The sequence below is a fragment of the Aspergillus stella-maris genome (genome assembly GCF_047715825.1).
Source record: "Aspergillus stella-maris strain CBS 113639 unplaced genomic scaffold BDV14scaffold_9, whole genome shotgun sequence".
NCBI classification, from domain to species: domain Eukaryota; kingdom Fungi; phylum Ascomycota; class Eurotiomycetes; order Eurotiales; family Aspergillaceae; genus Aspergillus; species Aspergillus stella-maris.
In genome coordinates this window covers 209,574-231,292 of record NW_027396803.1, presented here as the reverse complement: position 1 = coordinate 231,292, position 21,719 = coordinate 209,574, and the positions used below count along the sequence as shown (strand labels likewise).

Below are 21,719 nucleotides of genomic sequence, written 5' to 3'. Positions count from 1 at the left end.
CCTCGCTCAGTCGATAGTCGATACAGTAAAGGTCAAACGACCTCTAACTCCCAGGAACAATGAGCGACTTACTGAGATTTATTCTCACCCAAGACTCCTTCCGGAAGTTCGTCCACCAACCCTCCCCATCTGCCGTTTCTACCTGAATCCGCCCAACTGACAAACCATCAGAAACCGCCTCCCCTCCCTCTACTCCGACTTCTCAATCCAAAAGAAAACGAATCCAGACGGGTACACCGTGAACGTCTCAGCATGGGAGGCAGCACTCACCATGGCCGCGCGGGAGGGACACATCACACCGTCGATACAAAGTCGGAGTGAGCAAGATGGAAGCACGCAGCGCCGGAAGGCGAATCATTTGATACTCGCTGTGGGAGAGGGGCTACTTAGGGATCTGGAATCCCCGGAGTTGGGGAGGCCTGTTGCGTTGGGGTGTGTTCTTGTATGTTGCTCTCTTCTTCTCTTCCTACTGGGCTTCGGCTTGGGTTTGTTTGGGTGGTCCGGCAACACCGCGCTAGGCCCGTTCTTTTGCAGTCAGAGCCATCAAACTAACGTTTCTTCTTGGTGGATATAGGAAGATGCGTTTTGGAACCGCTCTATGGTCCCTCTCGCACAATATAAAGCCAGCGGTGCAAGTCTGCGCAAACCGCAATGGGGTCTTATTGATACGACGGCTCTGAGTCCTTGGAATGTTATGACGTGGGGTTTGAAGCAGATAAGAGGTGTTGTTATCGGGTTCAGATCTGATGCGCCGAGGTTGACGAGTCAGGAGGTTGTTCTTGTGGCGAATTTGCAGGTATGATCTATTGCATGGCACTTGGGTTTGAGGCGGGGTGGATTAAGGTGGGGTTGATGCATGGATGCTAATGATTTGGGTGGTATAGGAGGCCGGTGACAAGGTAGTAAAGAAAGTCATGAGTGCAAACCCGACGAGGACGGATCTTGTTTATAGCAAGGAGAGTTTCATGGGGAGCTTTGCAACGATACTGCAAGAGGACAGCGAGCTGTCTGAGGCTGACTTTGATGTTCTATTGGTATATTTATCTCGTGATAAGGGTGCAATCGCATATGACGGCAAGGTATATGACGGGTATCTATTTTCAAAATGGGGTATAAGGCTAATATCATAGCAGACAATCAAGTTCCGGCCCACGAATGACTCCCCTAAGGAGATTACCGAGCAGGACACAACGATTGCGTCAATCAAGTCTCTCACTGCAACGATGACGAGACAGGCTGAACACTTGGAGAAAAAGATCACCGAGCTCAATGAAACTGCAAAGGCAGCATTGAGCAAGAAGAACCGTGTCTCCGCCCTCGCTGCAGTGCGGTCAAAGAAGCTCGCGGAGCATAACCTCCAGCAGCGGCTCGATACCCTCAATCAGCTTGAGCAGGTTTACCTGAAGATCGAGCAAGCGGCAGACCAGTTCGAATACGTCAAGGTCATGGAAGCCAGCACCGGCGCGCTTAGGGGCCTCAATGCTCAAATCGGGGATGTCTCCAAGGTCGAGGACGTGGTTGATGAACTCCGTGAGGAGATGACCAAGGTGGATGAGATCGGGAACATCATGGGCGAGGCTAGACCTCAGATCGACGAGGTGGAGATCGACGACGAGCTCGAGGAGCTGGAGGCCAAGGATCGGGAAGCGAAGGAGGAGCAAAAGGCGGAGAAGACCCGACAGAAGCTTGCCGAGCTCGACAACCTGGACCTGGAATCCAAAGAGGCTACTCGGAAAGCAGCTCAGGAACAAAGTGTTGAGGACGGTTTAGAAGACAGCATCGAGAAGCTGTCGCGAATGTCTGTCGAGGAAAATGCGTGAGCACAACCAAGCAGATTCTTCGTGGTGTGTTCTCGCTCAAATCGACGGACGAAACCTGTCAAGATAGCGTCCGCATCGCGAGCTCTAGCTTTCATCGAATCTCGGCACTGTCGAGGTCTTGCCATCACCCGGAAAATGGCATACCTGAATCGTGAAAGTCCTATAATGCGGGATTTGGCACTCCGTTTATGGGAACCTCTTGATCGGAGAGTTTCATCGAGATGCTTTCTTCCCGTGACGGCTGGGGAAGGATTGGTGCCGTCTCGTCCACCCTTCCAGTCACAACATGTTCTTGGGGGTCAATTACCGCATTATGAGCGTCTGGTATCTGGGCAACGGGCGAGCTCTCGGTTGACTGCTCTAAGGGTTGGGCGGTATCCGACTCGTTCAAAGTCGACTGAGATGCGCTAGGTATCGTTGAACGGACGACGGCATCACTCTTATTCCGCGCATTGGCGATGAGTTGTTTGAAATCGCTGTCATAGTTCGCCGACCACGCCGGTTTATCGAAATCCTTGCGCATCACTGAGCTGGTCGAATCAGTGGGTGTTGTCGAGTTGCCACCCTGCGTGCGCTCCCATATGTCCAACTCGCGGAGTAGTTCCCGTTTAGGTTTTGGTGTTTTGGAGTCACAGTTAGCGTTCCATAGATTCATCCATTCCGTATGTCGTTTTTGCAGTAGGGGCCGCGCGCCCCAGTTCGGTATACCCAGGTCTTTAAGTTTCTTGCGCAGCGCTGTATCCTTCAACAGAGAGTAATTTATAGCTGGCAGCCTCTCCGGCGGTTTCTCTGTAGATGCCAATCTTCGTGCAGAAGATAGCGACCTATAGCACAGGTTAGTTGGCGACGAAGTCTCAGGGTTTCACGCCTCTTGGATCTCACCCAAAGGCTATTGAAGGTGCCGGCGCGGCCGGCTTCGGTTCTTGTAATCCGTTACACTTGTCGAGATGAGAGAAAACATCCACCTCCTTCATCCTCCGTGAGCACCCTGGGCACGCGACCAACCCATCGACTATCATTTCCATGTCAGTATTGCTCTCCGCAGCTGCAATGGCGCAAAAGCACCTACCTGGAATATACTCCTCATCCTGAACATCATCTATGATTTCAATCGGAGCCTCTTGAGCTTGCCTCGTAACACCTCGGCTTTGCGACCTCGTGCGAACACCCTCAATGGCACCAGCACCACCAATCCCATCATCCAGGTCAATCTTCCTCTTCTTCGCCGCAGGCTCTTCCACAACCCCACCATTCACAACAGCCGGCGGCCATCTTGCTAGCTCCAGTATACTCGGCCGCGCATTCTTGAACCCCTCCACAAGCTCCTGCACGACCCAGTTCCTTCTCAGCTTCAATTCCTGGTCGTTCGTTCGACACGTGGGACATTTGCCTTCTGTGCTTAGACACCGCCGGATACATAGCGAGCAGAACGTATGACTGCATGAGGTGATAACGGGGTTATCGAAGAAGTCCTTACAGACTTGACATCGGAGGGAAGACTCGAATGGCGCGAGGAGCGTTAGTGGCGTGTCGAGCCAGTCCGTTGAGTCGGGGATGTCGAAGGTTGGCTCCATGGCGCGGGTTCACGCGTTAACGGATATGACCCGGCAGGCTGTAAGTTCGGTAGGAGCCTAGAGCAGTCGGAGCTCTGAGGGTGCTAGTGGCTTGCCTTGAGCTTAGGTTGAGCTTGAAGCTGAAGATGGCGTTTGGCAGCTGTATCGGGGAAAGAGATGAGGTGCCAAGACCGGGCGGCTGACTGATACGCGTTAAGTGGTGCGGCGTCACGCGTCGATCATATTGTCCTCCGCTGCTTCTCCGATATACGACTGCAAAGTTGGAATTAGGTCAACGATGGCAGTCGCGGACTATAAGAGGTATTTAGCGGAGAATGTGCTCAGTGAGCGGCGGACGGTATGTTCTTTGTTGGTTGCGCAAACAAAATACCGTCTCTAATGGAGAAGCAGGTCACGTATCGCTCACTTAGTCGAGCTCTGAGAGTGCACAGTACTATCGCCAAGCAGTAAGTTCAGTTTGTTAAGCTCTCCATATGACGCGACCATGCTGATGATGATTCTAGGATGCTCTACGACTTTCACCGCAATGAGAATGCGAAAAAGCCCTCCAGCGTGAACGCGACATACGTCCTGACGGGAATCCCCAAGCCTCCCGAGCCCGCAACGAACGGCGCTACCACCAATGGCAACAATGACGACGACGATGTAATGCCTAGCAGTCCTTACATCAGCAGCTCAATGCCGAACCAGGATGGCGCATCGGATGAGATACCTACTTCGGCGGTTACACTTGCGCGTGAGGAAGATTTGGACGGTGAGATATACTCTGCGAATGCGCTGGCTCATGTACCATGAGATCTTGCCTCTAATAAGTGCTGCAGACGCGAAAGCTACCTTCGAATCGATATCATTTATATACGTTTACAGCCTGCAGCCTACAGTGTTGCAGGACCTCAATGTTCTCACAGACGTCAGTCGCGAGATGCTTGTCAACCATGCGCAAGAAGATCCATTGGAGTATGGAAAACAATGGGGGATGATACAAAATGCGAACGTCAAAGTACGAAGCACTACTCAATCACCCTTCCTGTAGACCATAATTGCTAACCCAAACTGCAATAGAGGAGAACAGGAGCTGGGCCTCCGCCTCCACCCCCTGCGCCGTCGAGCACAGTACCAGCAAAGCGTCCCGCGCAACCCGAGCCTTCACAACCGCCGAAGCCAGTGCAGCGTCAAGATTCCGCCTCATCCACCAAATCGGCAGATAAGGCACCTCCAGCCAAGAAAGAGAAGGGTAGTTTGTTCAGCTCCTTTGCCAAGGCGAAGCCCAAGTTGAAGAAGGAAGAGTCGGCTGCGTCGGGCACTTCTGTTGCTGAAGATGGTGAGTTTCTCATGTCATGAACTGTGATACTTTGACTAATGTATAGCAGTCGTGCTGGATGACGCATCTGATGAAGGAGAGGAGCAAGAAGAACTCTTCCCAAAGACTAAGAAGGAAGAATCCGGTGAAACTCGCGAGAGCAGAAAGGAGCGAGAGGAACGACTACGGAAGATGATGGAAGATGACGGTGAGCTCATTCCCGGCACTTCTACCATCAAATACTGATAAATCACAGATGAAGACGAAGAAATGGCGGACGCCGCAGAACCACCCGCAGAACCAGCAGAACCGGAGAAGACAATTGACAAGCCCCCGCCCAAGCAGGAAGATCTCAAGGTCGAAGCCACAAGCACTGGTGGCCGTCGCAGAGGACGACGACAAGTAATGAAGAAGGCAGTAAAGAAGGATAGCGAAGGCTACCTTGGTGCGGCTCCCGCGTCCGTTTGCCTCATGTACCTGCAGCAAACTAATCTTCCGTATAGTGACCGTCGAGGAACCCAGCTGGGAGTCATTCTCAGAGGATGAAGCACCAGCACCACCGCCCAAGAAAAAGCCAGTCGTGAGTGCGCCAAAGGGCAAAGCTGGGCCCAAGGCGGGGCAAGGGAATATCATGTCGTTTTTTGGCAAGAAATAGCCTGGGCCATGATCCATGGCGAGAGACAGCTATGACGATGCTTGGGAGAGATCTGATCGCATACTCTGTAGTCCCTGCCGCTAGCACAACTAATACCAATGTTATGACCCCAAGGTCGCGCAGCACCGTAGCATTCGGACATGGCCCTGCGTCGGAATGGCGAATAAGCATGTAGGATATCAAAAGTGAAGTAATGATCGGCGCAGTTGGGGAATCCTCCGCGATCTTTCTCCGCATTTCATCTCCAGCCGCCATGTGCTACTCAATCAACAGTCCTTCCCTTTTAAACCCCTCCTTCCCAGTTATGGCTGTGCCTAGTTGACTTCCTGGATGTTGTTACTAATTGATTTCCTGTCAATAATCTTCCTAAAAGTATGACATTGTCCGCGCTGGCACTCGCTCTGCCCCTCCTGGGCCTCGGCGTCGGGGAAGCTGCAGCCCTGCAAAACAATCCTTTAATCCATCGACGCGCGTGTCCTGACTACCTAGATTACTCTCAGACTCCTCAGTATGCTCTTAATATGTTTTTATTGCTGGCGAATCGGCGCTAATTGTTCTTCGCAGTGCTCCTTACAGCGGAGGCCCGCTAAACCTCCCATACCAGCGCCCCGCGGCCGAATGTCGGACATTCAACTCCTCGGTCGTCGAGCAAGTCATCGACGATGTTACATCTCGCATAATCGACAAGGATCTCGCGCAACTCTTTCGCAATGCCTTCCCCAACACCCTGGATACGACGATCCGGTGGCACACCGACGGTACCCCAGCAGCGACACGAAAAGGCAAGAGGGCAGATGAGCAATGGACCGGGCCGCAGACGTTTGTTGTCACGGGCGACATTAACGCGGAGTGGTTGCGCGACTCGACAAACCAGCTGATAAATTACCAGACTCTAGCGAACAGAGACGAACGACTTTACAGCCTTATTCACGGCGCAATCAATACGCAGGCTGAGTTCGTTATTCAGTCGCCTTACTGCAATGCTTTCCAGCCTCCGCCTCCGAGCAATATTCCTCCGGAGAGCAGTAGTCAGGAAGATACAGTTACGCCTAATTACGATCCTAATGTTGTCTTTGAGTGCAAGTATGAGCTGGACTCCCTGGCAAACTTCCTCGCTCTCGCAGCCGATTTCTACGAGAATACCGGCTCTACAGATCACCTTACTGGCCGGTGGTACATGGCACTGGACACGCTCTTGAACGCCCTAGATGCGCAGTCCCAGCCAACATTCAACTCCGAAGGCCAATTCGTCGCGAACCAATACACATTCCAGCGCCAGACAACCCTCGGCACCGAAACGCTTAACCTCAAGGGCGTCGGCAACCCCCTCAACTCCGGGGCTGGCCTCATCCGCAGCGCATTTAGACCCAGCGACGACGCAACAATAATGGGCTACTTCATTCCCGCGAACGCGCAGATGGCCGTTCAGCTGAACCGCACAGCAGCTATGCTTCGCGCCGCCGACGGGCCAGCCGACGTCATCCAGGACGTCCAAAACCGCAGCGACAATCTGCGCAAGGCAATTGAGGATAACGCTATCGTTGACCACCCGAAATGGGGCAATGTCTATGCCTTCGAGGTAGACGGGTACGGATCACACGTCTTCATGGACGACGCGAACGTCCCTTCCCTTCTCTCCCTGCCAGCCATCGGCTTCGTGGATAATGAGGATCCCGTCTACAAGAATACAAGAGAGATGATCCTCTCAAAGGACGGAAACCCATACTACTTTACAGGCTCTGCGTTCCATGGTATTGGTGGGCCTCATAGTACGTTAATTCCCCAACCAGTCCACCCTTTGACCCCCAAAATCAATTCAAATCTAACCAAATTGAACGATAGTCGGCCTAACAAACGCCTGGCCCATGTCCCTGCTAATGCAAGCCCAAACATCCTCCTCCGACGCCGAAATAACCGAGTGTCTGAATCTAGTCCGGGACTCCAGCCTGCTAGGCCTCGTCCACGAGTCCATCGACGTGAATAACATCACGACCTACACGAGGCCTTGGTTTGCGTGGGCGAACTCAGTCTTTGCGCAGACTGTGTTGAAGGTTGCGGCGGAGCGGCCGCATTTGGTTTTTGGGGAGGGGAGTGAGCCGTATGTTCCTTAAGTGGGTTAGTGGTGGCTTGGGATTTTGTGGTGGAGATATGTTCGAGGAAGAGAATTGGGTAGTGGTTTAGCATTTATAGGATACGGTTCTATTTTTACGGACGAGGGATTGTTCCTGATATCGTAAATGGCATCATGGGTATATTAGAGAAGGATACCTATGCTAAAACGTTGCTATGCGTGAAGCACAAAGCCTGGTTTTACATATGTACAACACCAGGTAGTTCATGACAAATAAGACGCTCAAAAACATACAAACGGACATCTCGGGACTAGATGAGGACCCTCCTCAATCCCTCTGTCCCACCAAGCACCCTTCGACCCGTGACAGGACACCTGCCCTTCCCGCTCTCCCACTTCCCCTCGCGACTCTGTCCAACAGCAGAAGTCTGCCCTTGACCATCCTCTCCATCGCCTTCCCCGGCATCCTCCCACGCCGCGCCAGCCCCATCCCCATTCATAAAGTCCAACTGCCGTTGGTGCTCGCCGTTCAGCCAATGGAAGATACATACATAGCAGTAGACGTAGCCCGTCTGACACGCGGTTGGGTTTGTCAGACTGTTAAGACAGATGGGGCATGTTGATGCGGCGTCGGTGTCTGCGGGTGGTAGGGAGACGGTGAAGATGGGGAGGTATGAGGAGGCGGAGATCGGTGGTTTAGGGCGCTTCGATGAAGGGGACGAGGATTTGAGGGCTGATTTGGGTGATGAGTCTTGTTTTTCTTTCTCTGACGTTGATGGTTTGCGCTTTCTCTCTGAAGGTGGCACCATTCCTTTTGTTATTGGGGGTGGAATGTCTAATGTGTCTGTAGCTTTGCGGGCTAGTTGCCGAGAGAAGTCACTTGCGTGCCACCATTCGAGGAACTTGAGCGCGAATATTGAGGCGGGTAAGAAGTAGCGGAGAGAAGCTAGGGCTTGTGGATAGAGGTTCTGAGGACTGAGGAGGCCTAGAAGGCCTGATCCGGGGCGAGTTCGCGCGCCACGCGGGTTTTGGGGCTTGCCTTCTAGGATCTTGGAGATGGCGTGGTGATCAGCGGAGCTTAGACGGCGGATACGCGTGCCGATAAGCCAGAGGAAGGGCGAAGAGTATTTAGTGTTATCGAATAGGTATGCGAGATTGAAAGCGAGTATGGAGAAGTAGTACGCTGCGTTGACGGAGGGGTAGACGTTGCGGAGGAACCATTTGTAGGCGTGCATGAGGCGCTGGCGAATTGTTGGATTCGGGGGCAGGTCGTCGCTAGGATTATATCGAGGACCGCCGCTCATGAGTAGTGAGGCTTGCGGAGCTGCGTGAATGTCGTAGCCTTCATCCAACTTGCGCTTGAGATAAGGGATGCCGACCATCACGAATAGATTCTTCCAGACGTCTGAAGTGCGCAGCTTGAGACTGTCACTGACGGGCCCGGGGGCGCCAAGTTGAGCTCGAGGGATCTCGCCATTCTTTGTTAGGAGGACGCGCTCGCGTTTGAGAGAGTAGAAGTTCTCTGTAAATGAGCCGCCGAAGTTGCGCAGGTAGTATCGCTCGACAATCAGCGAGAGCAACGCGTACACCTCATCGTAGGAATTCAAGATCCGAAGCAAGTATCGCGGATGGCGATGTGTAGCGACGGCAAGAATGTATCGTAATGATGGGGGAAGAAGGTCTGATAGCTGTTGTTCCGCGAGCAATTCTGATTGAACTGGTGGTTAGGCTTGGGCTCTTCTCCGCACTGAAACTGGCTGGCTTACCGAAGAGGGAGGGTTTATGGTCATCAAACTCCTGCTGGAGAGCCGGTAGGTATTCCATGATGCTAAGCAGGTACCCAGACCGCTATGCCAGATGACGGGGCGTGGAGCTGTAGAAAGCGTGACGGTAGAGATGGAAGTGTTGCGGCGGAAGCCCGAGATCCACGTCCGTTCTGGGCCGAGGTTCGTCGGCACGTGCCCATCAGTCAGCACATCTATACAAGCGTCCAACCACGAGTTACTGACATTCAATTTGTAGTGAACGGTAAGACGATTTTGAATTCCGTTCCAGTCTAGGGGTCTTATCTCATCAGGTGCATATTTACATCATTTGCATCAAAAGAGCACAAGAGCAACCTCCAACAAACACTACACGTGCACCTGTATCCTCTTCAAAGGAGCCATGACCGATTGGGTTGGCCGTTCCTTCCATGTAAGAGACCATGTGGAACGCTCCTTCCAGATACGGCTGCCAGAACATAACGGATGGGGCGATGGGTGGTCTGCACCTTCCCAATGCTGCAGTGTACACTCAAGGAAGGAGCGCGTGCCTCAACCTTCAGTCTCACCATTCTCAACAACCACCTTCGTCGCCGAAACCCCCTTCTTCAAGTAGTCCAAAGCATCCTGAATCCCTCAATTCCTTTCCGCGAAATGATCTCCGGCTTCGGGGCAACCTTATACAGCCCCCTTCCCCAGCAAATCGGGCAGGAACCCCCTGTCCCCAAATACAGCCCTAACCATATCCATCATTCCCTCAGCACCATATGTCATTCGCACATTGACGCCCCCCGGTGTATCACCCGGTAGTACTGGACTCGACAATGCGACGGGGATATTCTGTTTTGATTTGTGTGATACCTGGCAGATTAGCGAGACTTTGCCGGCGGCGAGGTATATTTCAGCGCAAGGGAGAGAGGAGCTATCAAGGACAGAGGCGAAGGTATTGGTTACAGTGGGGCTGTTGTAGTCGAAGACCTTGTTTTTGCTGACGCCGAGGGAGGTCACATATTCGATGCTGCGAGGGGAGCAGGTAGTGTAGACGTCTAGGCCGGCAGCGAGGGCGAGTTGGATGGCGTTGCTGCGGACAGAGGAGGAACCACCCCAAATGAGGATCGTGCTTTTGAGCTCAGCTGGAATATCGCTGGCACTCGGGTTTGGCATTGGAAAAGCAAGAAACCCCTTTGCAAACAGACCTCCGGACACAGTGCAGACGCAGAGCGGGAACACTGAGGCTTCAGCAAAAGACAGGGACTCTGGTATAATTGCCGCTGCATGGTAATTCAGGACAACATATTCTCGAAAGCCATTGTTCCATGAGAAGCCAAATACGCGGTCCCCAAGCTTGAACTTCTGGGACGCGGTTGCACCAACGGCTGCAACTGTGCCGGCCACGTCCTGACCTAGGATGACCGGGTAGGTGATGATAGGGTGTCGATTATCTTGAGCATGGCATCACAGGGATTTAGGGCCCGGACGTAGACCTTGACGAGTACTTGGTCATCTTTAATAGAGTGAATCGGACTGGAGCGGATGGTGCCTGGAATGCCGGGTTCATCTTGCCAGAGTGATCGATTGGTAACCATTACAAGGGTGTATTTGAAGCATAATGGCCTTCGAAATGAGCACCATTGCGGTTCCTTATATGTTCTCTGCGTAGAGACCATGGTAAGTATTTCCTGAATATTATCGGAGATACACGCGGAGACAAAGGTGAATATACCCACAAATCATCCATGGTCCTACCCTACTAGTGGGAATTAGTCCTCGGAATTCCGCCTGCACAATCCAATATCAGAAAGAAGAATCCAAATCGCTATTCATGAGGTATCGAGTAGAGTACATATGCAACAAAAATACAACCAACCAACCAAAGACCCAAACCCCTCTATCTCTTGACCAACCCCTGACACTCCCGCCAAAGCTTCACAAAAGGAGTCTTCTTCCCCTCCTCCGCCTTCCTTTGGATATCCGCCTCGCAGAGCTTCAAGAGAGCAATGACTTCATTCAGCAACTCCCCCTCAAGCTTGATAGGCGGCTCCTCGCGCTGCATCATGGGAACCCAATCGGTGATACACCTCCTCGCCTCGCGCTCATCTGCCTCACGCGCAAACATACGGAATACCATCACGTAGTCGTCGTATGTCCGCGGACTGCCCTTAAGCGGTAACTTGCGCCACCACTTCCAGAAAGCCTCGTAGTCGCCGTTGCGGACCATCGAGAACATAAGGCGGCGCGCTAGACGAGGTTCAAAGGGGATATCAAGACTCTCAATCATGCGGAGGACATGCGCGCCGCGTTGGGCGTGGGATCTGCCGTCTTGACTGACGGGGCCGGGGGAATATGGGAGGCAGGCGAGCATGTAGAGGCGGGTGAACATTGCTAGGTTGAGGAAGTCCTGCCCGCGGAGGCTGAGTTGGTCCAGGACGCTGAGGGCCAGTTCTCTGTCTTCGGCCGTGTACCATTCTTCGCCTGGGTGGTTGTCGGATGTTCGTGGGGTTAGGAGGATGGAGAGAGTCTGGTTGCTTAGTTCCTCGGAGATATCGGCGGCGGAAATGCAGCAGCCTATGAATGCACGGTGGATGTTTTCTCTGCTGTATGCGGGGATGCCGCGGAAGTATGACATGCACATGAGTTCCAGTTGGGATAGGGCTACTATATTCTGTGGAGAGGTGGAGAGGCTGTTGTGGAATTGGCGGAGGAATGCAGTGGAGTTAGGGTCAGTTGGGTTGTTGCCGAGTGAAACCTTGATCTGGTCTTCTGATGAAATCTTCAGGTACTCCATTATCAAGTCAGCGGATGGAGATGTGGTGTCCTCTGCGGAAGCTTCGGACAGGACAGCGCTCTGTGACATATGGCGCCGCATTGAGCCAAGATTCCAATGTCGTGGACTCCGAAACGAGCTATGGCTGTGTAAATGTCTTCGTTGTTCAAGCAGAAGACCCACGGGCGACCTGGGAAGATTTGGCGAATTATAGTCAGACGGTGATGTGTTGAGTGAGTTGGGATAACGAACCTCTTCGGGTGCGTCCATGGCGGCAGATTCGGCATATTTCTCTCTCTCTCGTTCGGCTCGTGCCAGTCTTCTCTCCCAAAGTGTCTCCAAATCCAGATCCGCTCTTTTCTCCGCAGTGAACATCTGGACGACCACTCTCGTGCCATTGACAAGAGGCCCAAAGCCCTCGAATTTACCCTCCATAGCCACTTCCTCCGGTATAGCGTTCTTCTCTACGACACCTGCATTAACACAGATCCAGCCTGTGGTGATTCCATCGTCCTTGTCATCAAACATTGTTCCCGTCCTGCTAGCCACCCTAGCGCGGCGCGCCCGGCGCCGGAGCTTAATTTTCAGCTCATTCCTTCCCAGTAGTCCGTCCGCAAAAGGCGACAATTTGTAGGTACTCCGTAGCCAGCGGCAGAGACGGTCCGCAGAGACATTGAGATGCTTGACACTGCGCGCAGTTCCCAGAATCATGATCACGCTACCACCTAGGGCCGCCGGGTGGTCCAAGCCGCGCAAGTCAAGGAACTTGAGCTCATCAAGACCAAGGTCTCTGAAAATATATTCCACGAGTTCTGGTAGGATTTTGGGCGGAGTTTCGGGAAGCTCTGGGAGTTTATCGCGTGATGATACCTCGGCTGTTCCGGGGACGGAGCTTTCTTCTTGTAGGTACCAAGGGATGTGCTGTGATGAGGTAGAAGCCGGTTGCGGCATTTGTGTCTCTTTCTCGTCGGCTGATTCTGTCTTCAGGTTAACCGATGATGAAGGCTGTTGTTCTGTTAAGAGGTGAGTAGTCGTGGTCAAACTCCGCACTCGAGCAGGTGAGAGAAGCGAATAGCGAGGAAAGGCAGAGGCGGCGGGTGATGCGCGGATCGCGTCGAGAGAGCGCCACGGCACCCTCATTAATGTCCGATTCATCATTGCCGACATCTGAAAGGTTGTTGTGTCAATTGGAATTGCAAAGATGGGTGTTCTGGGAGGCAAACGACGAGAGCTTGCCCGAGAACAAGCAAACTGTGCAAACACTGACTAAGCGAGTTTGTACTTAGGGCATCTTGCGCCTGTATAAGTACATCTGAAAGCGTCTGCAATTATTTGATGTCAAGTATAGAGGTTAAATGAGTTTATAGTCTATTTTTGCCGTTGATAAGTTCCATAAATGCAGGTTCAACTATCAGGTATCCGCTAACAGCACGTAAAGTACAGTCAAGAACAATCAAGTCATTAGAAGATCTTGCCCAGAATCCTCTTGGTATCGTCCTCCACAGCACCCTGAGCATCCGCGATCTTATCCCGTCCATGCTTAACCTCACTCTGCTGGAATGTTCGTCGGACATTGGCAGGTCTGGGTCTATCCTCATCTCTACTACCAGCTTGCATCTTCCGTTTCCGCTTTTCCTCGTTCTTCTTCTGCATTCCCTCGAGCATCTTGCCCTTCTCGTAGCCCTGCAAGAAGACCTTCTCCTCTTTCCGTGCCCTTGTATCTTCAATCCGGCGCTTGGCTTCCCGTTCGTTGCGCTCCCGTTCTATTTGTTCCGTCAAGTCCGCCCACTTGAAGTTCTTGAGATATTTGATGTTGAGCACATCTATTTCTCAACGTTAGCCAGAATCCTCTTCTGAAAATAGCCTATTAAAGACAGGAGCCATACCATCATGATACCACCCGCCCTTCTTACCCCCCATGATAGAAGCATTCATCGACTCCGCACAAATCTTCGCCATCTTCTTCGACGCAAATTCTACCCATCCATCCGAGTACGTCTTCCTCTTATTCGACCTCCGCTTCGGCGCAGATGATGGCCTAACCTCCGGCGACAAGAAAACCTTCGTGATCGGTCCGAACCCACGCGCTTCAAGCATCGACTTCAGCGCAAAGGGCTTCATGTATGGCGGAAGAGAAGAAAGGTATACGACTCCCGTCTTGTTCTTCTTCGGCTTGGCTTTCAGTTTGTCCGTGTTGATTGTCTTGGTCTTGGTCTTTGCGCTCTTTGAGGGCTCGGGGTCGACTTCGATGTATTGGTCGCCGTCAGCTTCGTCGGCGCTATCCTCAAGTTCGTCGTGGTCCTCCTCGTCCGCTTGTGTCTTGGCTGCTTTCTTCCCGGATAACCGCACCCCTCCACTCTCATCGTCACTGCCCTCATCTGCGTCGGATCCAGAATCCTCACCCTCCGAGCCGCTTTCTAAATCATCACCGCGCGTCTGTGTCTTTCTCCGCTTCGTAGTGCGCCCTTTGCTCTCCTCAGCGGCCTCCGAGTCATAGCCGGCGTCCCTGTCCTCATCGGAGTCGGAGGCGATGTCGAGGAATTCGTTGTGTTTGCGGGTTGTCATTTTGTTGGTGTGCTAGTTGAATAGACCTCGGTGGAGAAGAATATATGATGGGTAAAGGCTCTTTAATCATGCGACTCTAGACCGCGAGCTGCTGGAGGGTGTTGGTTGTTTGAACTTTGAGTTGTTGCGCGGGCGCCGGAGATCATCGCCAACTTTTTTTGTCCGCGGGTGGCCCGTGCGTTAATGCCTGGAATATCGGGTGTCGGTAGGTTTGGTAGTCGTTAAGGCAAGACAACCGACGCTATTAACAGGCGCAAATGTCATTGTCATGAAATAATTTTCCTCTTAAAATTCTAATCTTTGTATTCAGCATAAACACTTATCTACAGCAGCTATATCACTTAGGCCAAGTCTGCGGCCAAATATGCAAGACAACGGGTATGATGTGGTACCAGAGACAACCAACCCAACGGACGCCCGAACAGGAAAAGACGACAAATATGAAAAAAGAAAAAAAAAAGTTCTAAAATTTCGCAAAGCAGAATGTCGGGCGAAAGCAGTCTAAATGCCCATTTGCCATTTCAAGCGCTCATAAACAAAGAATCCCGTAGCCGTCATGGGTATAACCTTAAGGTAGCCGATCGTCAACCCGATCCAGAACCCGCGGAAGCCTCGCTCCTTGAAGATAATCCGCGCCGTCTCTGCGATTCCCAGACGGCGACCGTCACCGACGACTCCGCCGACTTGCATTCGGCGGCGCATGACTTCGAAGGGATATGAGGATGTTTGCGAGACGACACCGGCGATTGCGCCGGAGAAGAGTTCGGCGGCGGCTGTTAGCTGGGGTCGGCGTGATGAGTCGGGTTGAGGGATTGTGGTGTAGGGAGCTATTGATGGTAGACGCAGCCAGTCGCCTACTGTATCGTGGGTGAGGAAGGAAACTCCGGCGTAGGGAAGCATTCCAAGGAGCGTCGGTGTGAACCCGCGGTAGAAGTTGGCGAGCCCTGAGCTGGGGATGATCTTTCGTGTGGTAGATGTGACGCTTTCGGCGGCGGCGGCAACCGATGAGCCGGCTTCCTTGACGGTTCCGAGGTCTTTCGGTTGCTTTATTCGCTCGCCGTATATTTGTCGGAGCATGTCAGTGAGCGATGAGCGAGACGACTTGCTCGTCTCGAATGCTAACCGCACTCGAATCAGTTCTAGCGGATATGTGAAAAAGACCGAGGTAATCCCCGCCAGACTGCCTGAGACCAGGCGGCGGATAGGTGTTTCCTGCTCGCGGGAGTGTATGAATATAGCACGTATTTGTTCGTACGCAAGGAACTTTATAGCGGCATATGGAAATATTCGAAGAAGAGTCGCGGAATGACCGCGGAAGAGACCCCGAGCACCTTCATATCGCTTGATATCTCGAACAGCATATACGAGCCCAGCCCAACTTCCCGTATATTTCGCGAACTGAGGATTCGACGCTTGGAAAAGAATCTTTACTCGGTCGAGAGGCGCAACGACTGTTTTGGCCTGCAAATATTATGCGTAAATATATCTTCCAGCATACAGTTGGGTTGGAAAGAAAGAACCTACCGCACAACCAGCTACTCCTCCAGCAAATCCACTCCGTAAGAGATAGTCGAAACTTCTCTTGTTCTTCTCCTTCCCACCACTGCGATTACTCTGGGTCTGTTGATGTGACGTCTCATCGGCGGTGGTCGCGTGAGGGCCAGCCACCACTGCCCCGCTGCCACCGTTATGCAATGCCGGCCGCGGTACGTGTGAAGCCGATGCGGGCTCCATCTGCTGGGAAGCGGAGGGACTCCGGGACTTCTGAGAGTCCTTTATTGTGCTCGAGGAAGGAGGTCTTGATGCGGCAGAAGAGGAGTCGGCTTGCGCATGGCCGGTAGGGGCAGCAGACATGGGCGCTCTGACAGGCAAGGAAGGCCGCAAGCTCGGTTGATCTGAGGAGGTGAGAATCTGGGGCCGACGGACTACCGGATAAACGCGGCCATGGATCTGCGAGGCAAACCGAAGCGGGGTGTGTCGATGCGGAGAATGCGCAGGTCGTTGAACGGTACCTAAGATTTATGGTGTTTTTTTAGAGGTTCAAGCAAAGCCGAGAAGCATGTATGAAGATCGTTGTAGACAGTGAATAATAATCATCTTCACAACATTGGAGCAGAGGCGGCCCAGCGTCATAGTGGCGCCGAAGGCAGAGCGGATACGTTACCGCCCTGACATGCCGATACCCTGCATCGTGCGCGTATCTTTAATGTAATACCGTCATTATACGCAGGGCTATCCGACTGGTGGATTTGCTTTGTCAAGATTCTGATTGGATCAGATACGGTCAGGTGACCTGCATAAGTCAAAGATTCACATGATTGTGCTCTATCTTAGTAATCACGCTAAATACATCTGTGCTAAACACCAACCAGCCAAATCCCCTTCTAGATATGCAATGTACGCTGTATAGTCGAGTCCAATGTTGATGGTCATGTCCCTCATGTCGGAAAGCGATAGTTCCCCTTTTCAGTGCTGGGCGCCTCGCCAACAAAAGTGCTGTTCAGAAACCCCAAACCCCAACGCCCTTGGCCGAAAAAGCAATGGCCCATATGATCCTAATATGCAAAAAAATTGATAGCGAGAGAAATATTTACCAGTTGTATCGTCCGCCTTGTCTCGTAAGCGGTTTGCCTTGTCTGTTGGTGGCCTTAACCTCCTTGGAGTCATCGCCGCCCGATTTCCTCGCCCGCTTGGATGGTCGAGGAGCGTCAACATGAAGGTGCCCGTTCTCCGTAAGAGCTGTCGAGTTCCGCCAGTTCAAACATCGGTGCTTCTCGTCGGCGACATAAGTCTTGTTGCGTGTTGTCACCCGTTTGGCCGGCATGTCCTCGGGGTCATCCTCCGTTTTTCGGGACAGGAAGTCATGGCGGGCTTCCATGCACTTAGCAAGATTGTCGCGCTGGAGAAGAAGCTCCTTTCGTAACTTTGTTTCGCGTTCGCCGCGAGAGTCAAGCCAGTCTAGAAGCTTTCCAATCGCGTCCGGCTCATCGTAGTAACCCCACTCATGTGCCCGCGAAAGCCGTGTAGGACCTTCATCGTGCTTTTTGCGCTCAACTGGAGACACATGGAACTGTTTCTGATATTGCTTCTTGAGGTCATCCGGGAGCTCAATGAAACCAAGACGCTCCATGTCATCGGGACCTTGAACCCAGAGGCGGCCGTTGGCATACTTGGCCTCCGCGGTTGAACTGTTAGGCATACCCCCATACGGCATAGCATTGCGCTCAAACCACCAATATCGGTTACAGAAACGGTCTTTTCCAAGACACCGTGTTCGAGGACAGTCAGCCTCCCGGAGATCGTTGTCAATGACCATGATCTTCTCCTCGGCTTTGGCGACAGCAGCTTTCTGTTCCTCAATCTTCTTCAATACCCGCTGGTACTGCTTGGAGCCCTTGGGCTGTTTGGCAAGCTGCTCCTTTCTCTCTCGTTCTTCGTCTAGCTTGCGCTTTCGCTCAATAAGCCGATCGGCACCACCACGAAGAGACCGCTGCGGTGTACCCTCGACCTCGGAGTCGACCTGCGAATCTCCGTCCATACCACTCATCTTCGTGTCTTCTGCGGCTTCCAGCTCAGGTATAGGACTTGGTGACTTTTCCGGTTCCGGTTGGAGTGCCTTTCGTTCCTGATGTAGCTTACGAAGCTCTTCGAGTCTATAAAAAAAGTTAGCCATCTGGGATTGAGAGCGCCTGGGATCCAAACTTACGCTGCTTTGCGGGCCTTCTGGTATTCAATCTTCTCTTTCCGGAATTCTGTCATCTGGTTGCTACACTCTTCCAAGTAGTTTCGGATAGCCTTCGTCTCCAGGCTCAGCATGCAAATGATTTGCAGGGCTTGGATTCGCAAATTGACGTCCATAACGGCGTATTGCGAGCGCACAGTATCTTGCGTCGGTTCTTGATCAAGAGGCGCAAGATGTTCGAGGATTTGATTGCAGATCTTCTCCATCCGCGGACGGGCAGACAATTGATGTAGAAGTCCAACCATAATCATCTCCCATCCACCATTTTTGAAGTCCCGCTGGCGCAGACGGTCAATCCAGCCATATTCAGGGAACATTTCGCTCGCGCAATGAGTCTTGACCTCATTTGGATCAGGCTCGCCGTTTACCAGGGACTTCAAATTTTCCGCCTCCGCCTTGGCCAGACTGCCCCGGGTCGTCATTCTGGTCACGGCCGGCTCAGGTGTATCTTCGGTCTCTTCTTGATCATCTTCCTCCTCTCCTTCCTCCTCATCAGAGTCCTCTGACTCTTCAATGGGAAGTTCCGGAAGGGAGATTTGAATGGCGCCATTGTTCTCCTTTTCCGCGTTGACCAATTTTTTGAGCACGGCGCAATGAAGCTCAGTAAAAAGCTGGCAGTCGACTTCATCTGATGAGAACCGCATTGCTTGCAGGAAATCATCAAAAGTAAATGAATCCAGCTGGAATACCTCACAATACACGTTCAGTGTGTTCCACGTTTCGAGGAGCGGGCCTACTGATTCCATCTCAATGGCGTCTTGCAAAAGGTCTTCATCCTCTGAATCGTCAAGTTCATCTGCTTTCAGGAACTTTAGTGGGGGGCGCTGCTTCTTCTTCTCGCGGTTGGGCGGTATGTCGAGATCTTCAATAGGGTATTTGATGGGCGGGGGCGACGGTGGCCTCGGCGGTTCAGCTTTGATCACGACACTAGGAGTTGGTTGAGGTGTTTGCTCGAGTTCCTCCTGGGACTTCACGGGTCGTGGGGGTCCGTTGGTTGGTTTATTGCCAACTAGAAAGCTTGGGTTGCCGTTAAGAGAACGTTTATACTCCTGAAATTGTGCTTCTTCCGACCGCGCTAAATCCTGTGCAGATGGTTTTACCTTCTGTCCCTTTACTGCTGGCTTCAGTTCCGGTAGTTGCTGCGATGCGAAAAATCCGAAGAATCCCTCCTGATCAGCCTTCTTTTGCGCTTTCTTCTCAGCAACCCTAGCTCCATATTGCAGGTGTTTCGGTACTTCCGTAGATATCCTAAACTCCTCCGCAATCGACGGTTTGACGAGCCAAGGGGCGCCGTTCCACGACTCTCGCGTCACATTGTTCTTGATAAAGGCGCGCAGCATCTGCTTAGTGAATGTCTTCCTATCACGAACGATATGGTTCTGGTCCAACAGTGCCTCCTCGTTTGGACGATCCAGAACTTTGACCAGGTATGTCGCGTGAGCAGGTGTCTTAACGGTTCCATCCGGAAATAGCTGTTCAGGAAAGTTGGCTTTATCTCTGATTATTCCATGCAGGCGCGTATTATCGTCCAACACAATGAGAACCGGCTCCCCAGGGTAAAACTCCGCCTTGAATTCCTATATTGGGTCAGTCGATGAACGCAGCGTGCATGGTAAAGTAACTGCTCAACACTCACTTCAAATATTTCGTCCACTATTGTCGTCGTCAGTCAAGTTGGGGGACCTAGGTTGATCTTATGTCACTTACCGAGATTGTCGACCCGCGATACTGTGGAAAACTGTGTCCGGCGCAAGATAGGCCCCTTCAGAGCTTCTGGGAAAGAGTTATTAACTTCTCGCGATTCTTCCATCTGAAGGAAATCTAGTCAGCCTTGCAACTCTTTGCTAGTCTTGGTCAACCTACTTCACTTCGGAAGGCTTCAAAGAAATTTAACCCCGAATGACCCGTAATCTCGCAGATAAACTTTCTTTGCTTGTAGAAATCCATGCGCTGCAGATACGATTCATAGTTTGTGAAGACCTCGTTCGTCTCTGAGATAACCCAGACCTGCGCGCAATTATGCGTGTTAGTGGTCTTGCGCCTCACGAATCTCGGCGGGGTATACGTGCCTCGGAGCTGTCATCTTCGATAACGGGACGGGGGAGGTATTGAACGGGCTTTCGCTTAAAGAGCACCTAGGTGTCGCGGGTGTTGGTCAATTACGTCTATCAGTCGTCGCGATCTGGGTTCGCGGCGCTTTCGGAGCTATCAACGCACCATTATGATCTGTATAATTTGCACAGGCAAGGAGACGCGTCGAAAGATGAGGGGAATTCGGGAACGACCGACGATGCTCGCATGGGTTTCCTATTGCGCGAATTATGATTAGCATGCAGCGCAAGGTGCGGTACCGAACATAGCCCGGTATGCGGCGGGTGTACCTCGAGAAACGCGTCGATGTCGCGCCGCTAGCCGGGGTGTGAGGTGACGCGGGCGATGATGTAGAAGCAAGATGATGCCGAGTGAGAGAGCGCAGGGATAGCCCAAAGGTACGTCTACCTGGTCCGGAGGCAGCGAAAGAAAGTCAATGTAAATACTCGAGAATTGTAAGCTGCGGAATACGGATCGGGAGGAAGCGAAGTATATAGATTGTCGCTGCGCTGCGGGGGAGAGGCGGAGGTGGTAGCAGGGAGTCAAGGAGGTGAGAGGGGAAAGAAAAGAAGAGACGAAGAAGCTTCAGAAAGAAGACAGTAGTGGAGGAAAGGAGAGCGAGAAGCGGTCGCCGCACGGCAGAACCGGGTGATCGAGAGGGAGCCCTGGAGGGCCAAGGCCTGGTCCTGATTGGCTCATGCTGCATTGGACGTCGAGCGGAGGAGGCTTTTCCTCTTTGGGACACAGCCCTCTGGCCTCCGGAGTCTCTCTTCTGCTTTGCCCGTCGCCTGCCTTCCTTGCGCCTCCACTGCTCCTCTCCTCCACCATCCCCTGTCGTATTTGCACTCGTTCTGCTCCTTTTTTTCGCGCGATTCTTGCTGCCCTACTTAGATGCCAATAATTCATATTTGAGAGTTATTTCCACTCAAAATCTAACTGCCTACCCTCGCCGCATCTAGGGTCTTGGTGCAGTAGACAAAGAACAATAACACCTGCAACTCCCATTCACCGCGCCTCAGTCTATTCTTTCATGCTACTTTGAGCGGCTATTTTTGTTCCCTTTCCCCTCTATCGCGGTTGACACTGCACCGGCAGTTCCTTCTCGCCCATGCTTTGTTGCGAGCATGCTTGATCGACTATACAGACCCGCCTGGGCCTTCTATCTCACGCAAGAGCCAGGTAAATCTACAAACCCGCCACGTCACTAAGTACGATCTCCATTTGTATCTAGGCTAACTAACGAAGCTTGTACCTGATATTTTCGAGCTTTTACCATCACTCATGTCTTGTTCACGCCAGACAGCGGATATTGCAAGACGATTCTAGTACGTCAGCAAAACAACGCTCCAAGGCTAAAAGACCTCTTAACAGCCC

General features: G+C 52.3%; 8 protein-coding genes across 8 annotated transcripts; 3 read left to right on the top strand and 5 right to left on the bottom strand.

Moving 5' to 3' along the window:
• Window positions 1-59: 59 nt before the first annotated feature.
• On the top strand, window positions 60-1,820 carry BDV14DRAFT_197080 (putative vacuolar sorting protein SNF7 family protein; the record flags this gene model as incomplete). The annotated part of the gene is made up of 5 exons (XM_073772591.1): window positions 60-106; window positions 172-442; window positions 575-796; window positions 885-1,079; window positions 1,134-1,820. The coding sequence occupies 5 exons, from the start codon at window positions 60-62 to the stop codon at window positions 1,818-1,820; spliced, it is 1,422 nt and encodes a 473-aa protein (XP_073631260.1).
• Window positions 1,821-1,900: 80 nt separating this feature from the next.
• rad18 (E3 ubiquitin-protein ligase RAD18) lies at window positions 1,901-3,507 on the bottom strand. The gene is made up of 3 exons (XM_073766592.1): window positions 2,890-3,507; window positions 2,703-2,832; window positions 1,901-2,644 (listed from the first exon to the last, which is right to left on the bottom strand). The coding sequence occupies exons 1-3, from the start codon at window positions 3,392-3,394 to the stop codon at window positions 1,981-1,983; spliced, it is 1,299 nt and encodes a 432-aa protein (XP_073631259.1). The 5' UTR covers window positions 3,395-3,507; the 3' UTR covers window positions 1,901-1,980.
• A 129-nt stretch (window positions 3,508-3,636) lies between these two features.
• BDV14DRAFT_152557 (uncharacterized protein) lies at window positions 3,637-5,460 on the top strand. Its single transcript, XM_073766591.1, has 8 exons — window positions 3,637-3,731; window positions 3,785-3,840; window positions 3,898-4,148; window positions 4,216-4,394; window positions 4,457-4,715; window positions 4,765-4,902; window positions 4,951-5,139; window positions 5,198-5,460. Exons 1-8 carry the CDS (start codon window positions 3,672-3,674, stop codon window positions 5,347-5,349), a joined length of 1,284 nt encoding a protein of 427 aa, XP_073631258.1. The 5' UTR covers window positions 3,637-3,671; the 3' UTR covers window positions 5,350-5,460.
• Window positions 5,461-5,462: 2 nt separating this feature from the next.
• Window positions 5,463-7,642, top strand: BDV14DRAFT_152550 (glycoside hydrolase family 125 protein). The gene is made up of 3 exons (XM_073766590.1): window positions 5,463-5,857; window positions 5,914-7,118; window positions 7,192-7,642. Exons 1-3 carry the CDS (start codon window positions 5,724-5,726, stop codon window positions 7,458-7,460), a joined length of 1,608 nt encoding a protein of 535 aa, XP_073631257.1. The 5' UTR covers window positions 5,463-5,723; the 3' UTR covers window positions 7,461-7,642.
• An 89-nt stretch (window positions 7,643-7,731) lies between these two features.
• BDV14DRAFT_187790 (pex2/pex10/pex12 family protein) lies at window positions 7,732-13,102 on the bottom strand (the record flags this gene model as incomplete). Its single annotated transcript, XM_073770992.1, has 4 exons — window positions 7,732-9,128; window positions 9,187-9,268; window positions 10,388-10,418; window positions 11,088-13,102. The coding sequence occupies 4 exons, from the start codon at window positions 13,100-13,102 to the stop codon at window positions 7,732-7,734; spliced, it is 3,525 nt and encodes a 1,174-aa protein (XP_073631256.1).
• Window positions 13,103-13,284: 182 nt separating this feature from the next.
• On the bottom strand, window positions 13,285-14,622 carry BDV14DRAFT_167697 (RNA-binding ATPase activator ESF2). Its single transcript, XM_073767731.1, has 2 exons — window positions 13,834-14,622; window positions 13,285-13,770 (listed from the first exon to the last, which is right to left on the bottom strand). Exons 1-2 carry the CDS (start codon window positions 14,510-14,512, stop codon window positions 13,409-13,411), a joined length of 1,041 nt encoding a protein of 346 aa, XP_073631255.1. The 5' UTR covers window positions 14,513-14,622; the 3' UTR covers window positions 13,285-13,408.
• A 156-nt stretch (window positions 14,623-14,778) lies between these two features.
• BDV14DRAFT_167695 (coenzyme A transporter) lies at window positions 14,779-16,599 on the bottom strand. The gene is made up of 2 exons (XM_073767730.1): window positions 16,037-16,599; window positions 14,779-15,973 (listed from the first exon to the last, which is right to left on the bottom strand). Exons 1-2 carry the CDS (start codon window positions 16,364-16,366, stop codon window positions 15,014-15,016), a joined length of 1,290 nt encoding a protein of 429 aa, XP_073631254.1. The 5' UTR covers window positions 16,367-16,599; the 3' UTR covers window positions 14,779-15,013.
• A 233-nt stretch (window positions 16,600-16,832) lies between these two features.
• BDV14DRAFT_167693 (DDT domain protein) lies at window positions 16,833-20,932 on the bottom strand. The gene is made up of 8 exons (XM_073767729.1): window positions 20,636-20,932; window positions 20,472-20,561; window positions 20,324-20,389; window positions 20,118-20,261; window positions 19,962-20,064; window positions 19,891-19,907; window positions 18,219-19,831; window positions 16,833-18,165 (listed from the first exon to the last, which is right to left on the bottom strand). The coding sequence occupies exons 2-8, from the start codon at window positions 20,472-20,474 to the stop codon at window positions 17,103-17,105; spliced, it is 3,009 nt and encodes a 1,002-aa protein (XP_073631253.1). The 5' UTR covers window positions 20,475-20,561; window positions 20,636-20,932; the 3' UTR covers window positions 16,833-17,102.
• Between the last annotated feature and the right edge of the window lie 787 nt (window positions 20,933-21,719).

Coding starts and splice junctions, on each gene's coding strand:
- rad18 (XM_073766592.1), bottom strand. CDS start 3,394: ATGGAGCCAACCTTCGACATCCCCGACTCAACGGACTGGCTCGACACG. Junction 2,833..2,889: donor GGATGAGGAGTATATTCCAG/GTAGGTGCTTTT, acceptor TGGAAATGATAG/TCGATGGGTTGGTCGCGTGC. Junction 2,645..2,702: donor GCACCTTCAATAGCCTTTGG/GTGAGATCCAAG, acceptor CCTGTGCTATAG/GTCGCTATCTTCTGCACGAA.
- BDV14DRAFT_152557 (XM_073766591.1), top strand. CDS start 3,672: ATGGCAGTCGCGGACTATAAGAGGTATTTAGCGGAGAATGTGCTCAGT. Junction 4,149..4,215: donor GCGTGAGGAAGATTTGGACG/GTGAGATATACT, acceptor TAAGTGCTGCAG/ACGCGAAAGCTACCTTCGAA. Junction 4,716..4,764: donor CACTTCTGTTGCTGAAGATG/GTGAGTTTCTCA, acceptor AATGTATAGCAG/TCGTGCTGGATGACGCATCT.
- BDV14DRAFT_152550 (XM_073766590.1), top strand. CDS start 5,724: ATGACATTGTCCGCGCTGGCACTCGCTCTGCCCCTCCTGGGCCTCGGC. Junction 5,858..5,913: donor GATTACTCTCAGACTCCTCA/GTATGCTCTTAA, acceptor TGTTCTTCGCAG/TGCTCCTTACAGCGGAGGCC. Junction 7,119..7,191: donor TGGTATTGGTGGGCCTCATA/GTACGTTAATTC, acceptor ATTGAACGATAG/TCGGCCTAACAAACGCCTGG.
- BDV14DRAFT_167697 (XM_073767731.1), bottom strand. CDS start 14,512: ATGACAACCCGCAAACACAACGAATTCCTCGACATCGCCTCCGACTCC. Junction 13,771..13,833: donor GGGCGGGTGGTATCATGATG/GTATGGCTCCTG, acceptor GTTGAGAAATAG/ATGTGCTCAACATCAAATAT.
- BDV14DRAFT_167695 (XM_073767730.1), bottom strand. CDS start 16,366: ATGTCTGCTGCCCCTACCGGCCATGCGCAAGCCGACTCCTCTTCTGCC. Junction 15,974..16,036: donor GAGGAGTAGCTGGTTGTGCG/GTAGGTTCTTTC, acceptor TAATATTTGCAG/GCCAAAACAGTCGTTGCGCC.
- BDV14DRAFT_167693 (XM_073767729.1), bottom strand. Junction 20,262..20,323: donor TCGAAGATGACAGCTCCGAG/GCACGTATACCC, acceptor AATTGCGCGCAG/GTCTGGGTTATCTCAGAGAC. Junction 20,065..20,117: donor TTGAAGCCTTCCGAAGTGAA/GTAGGTTGACCA, acceptor GATTTCCTTCAG/ATGGAAGAATCGCGAGAAGT.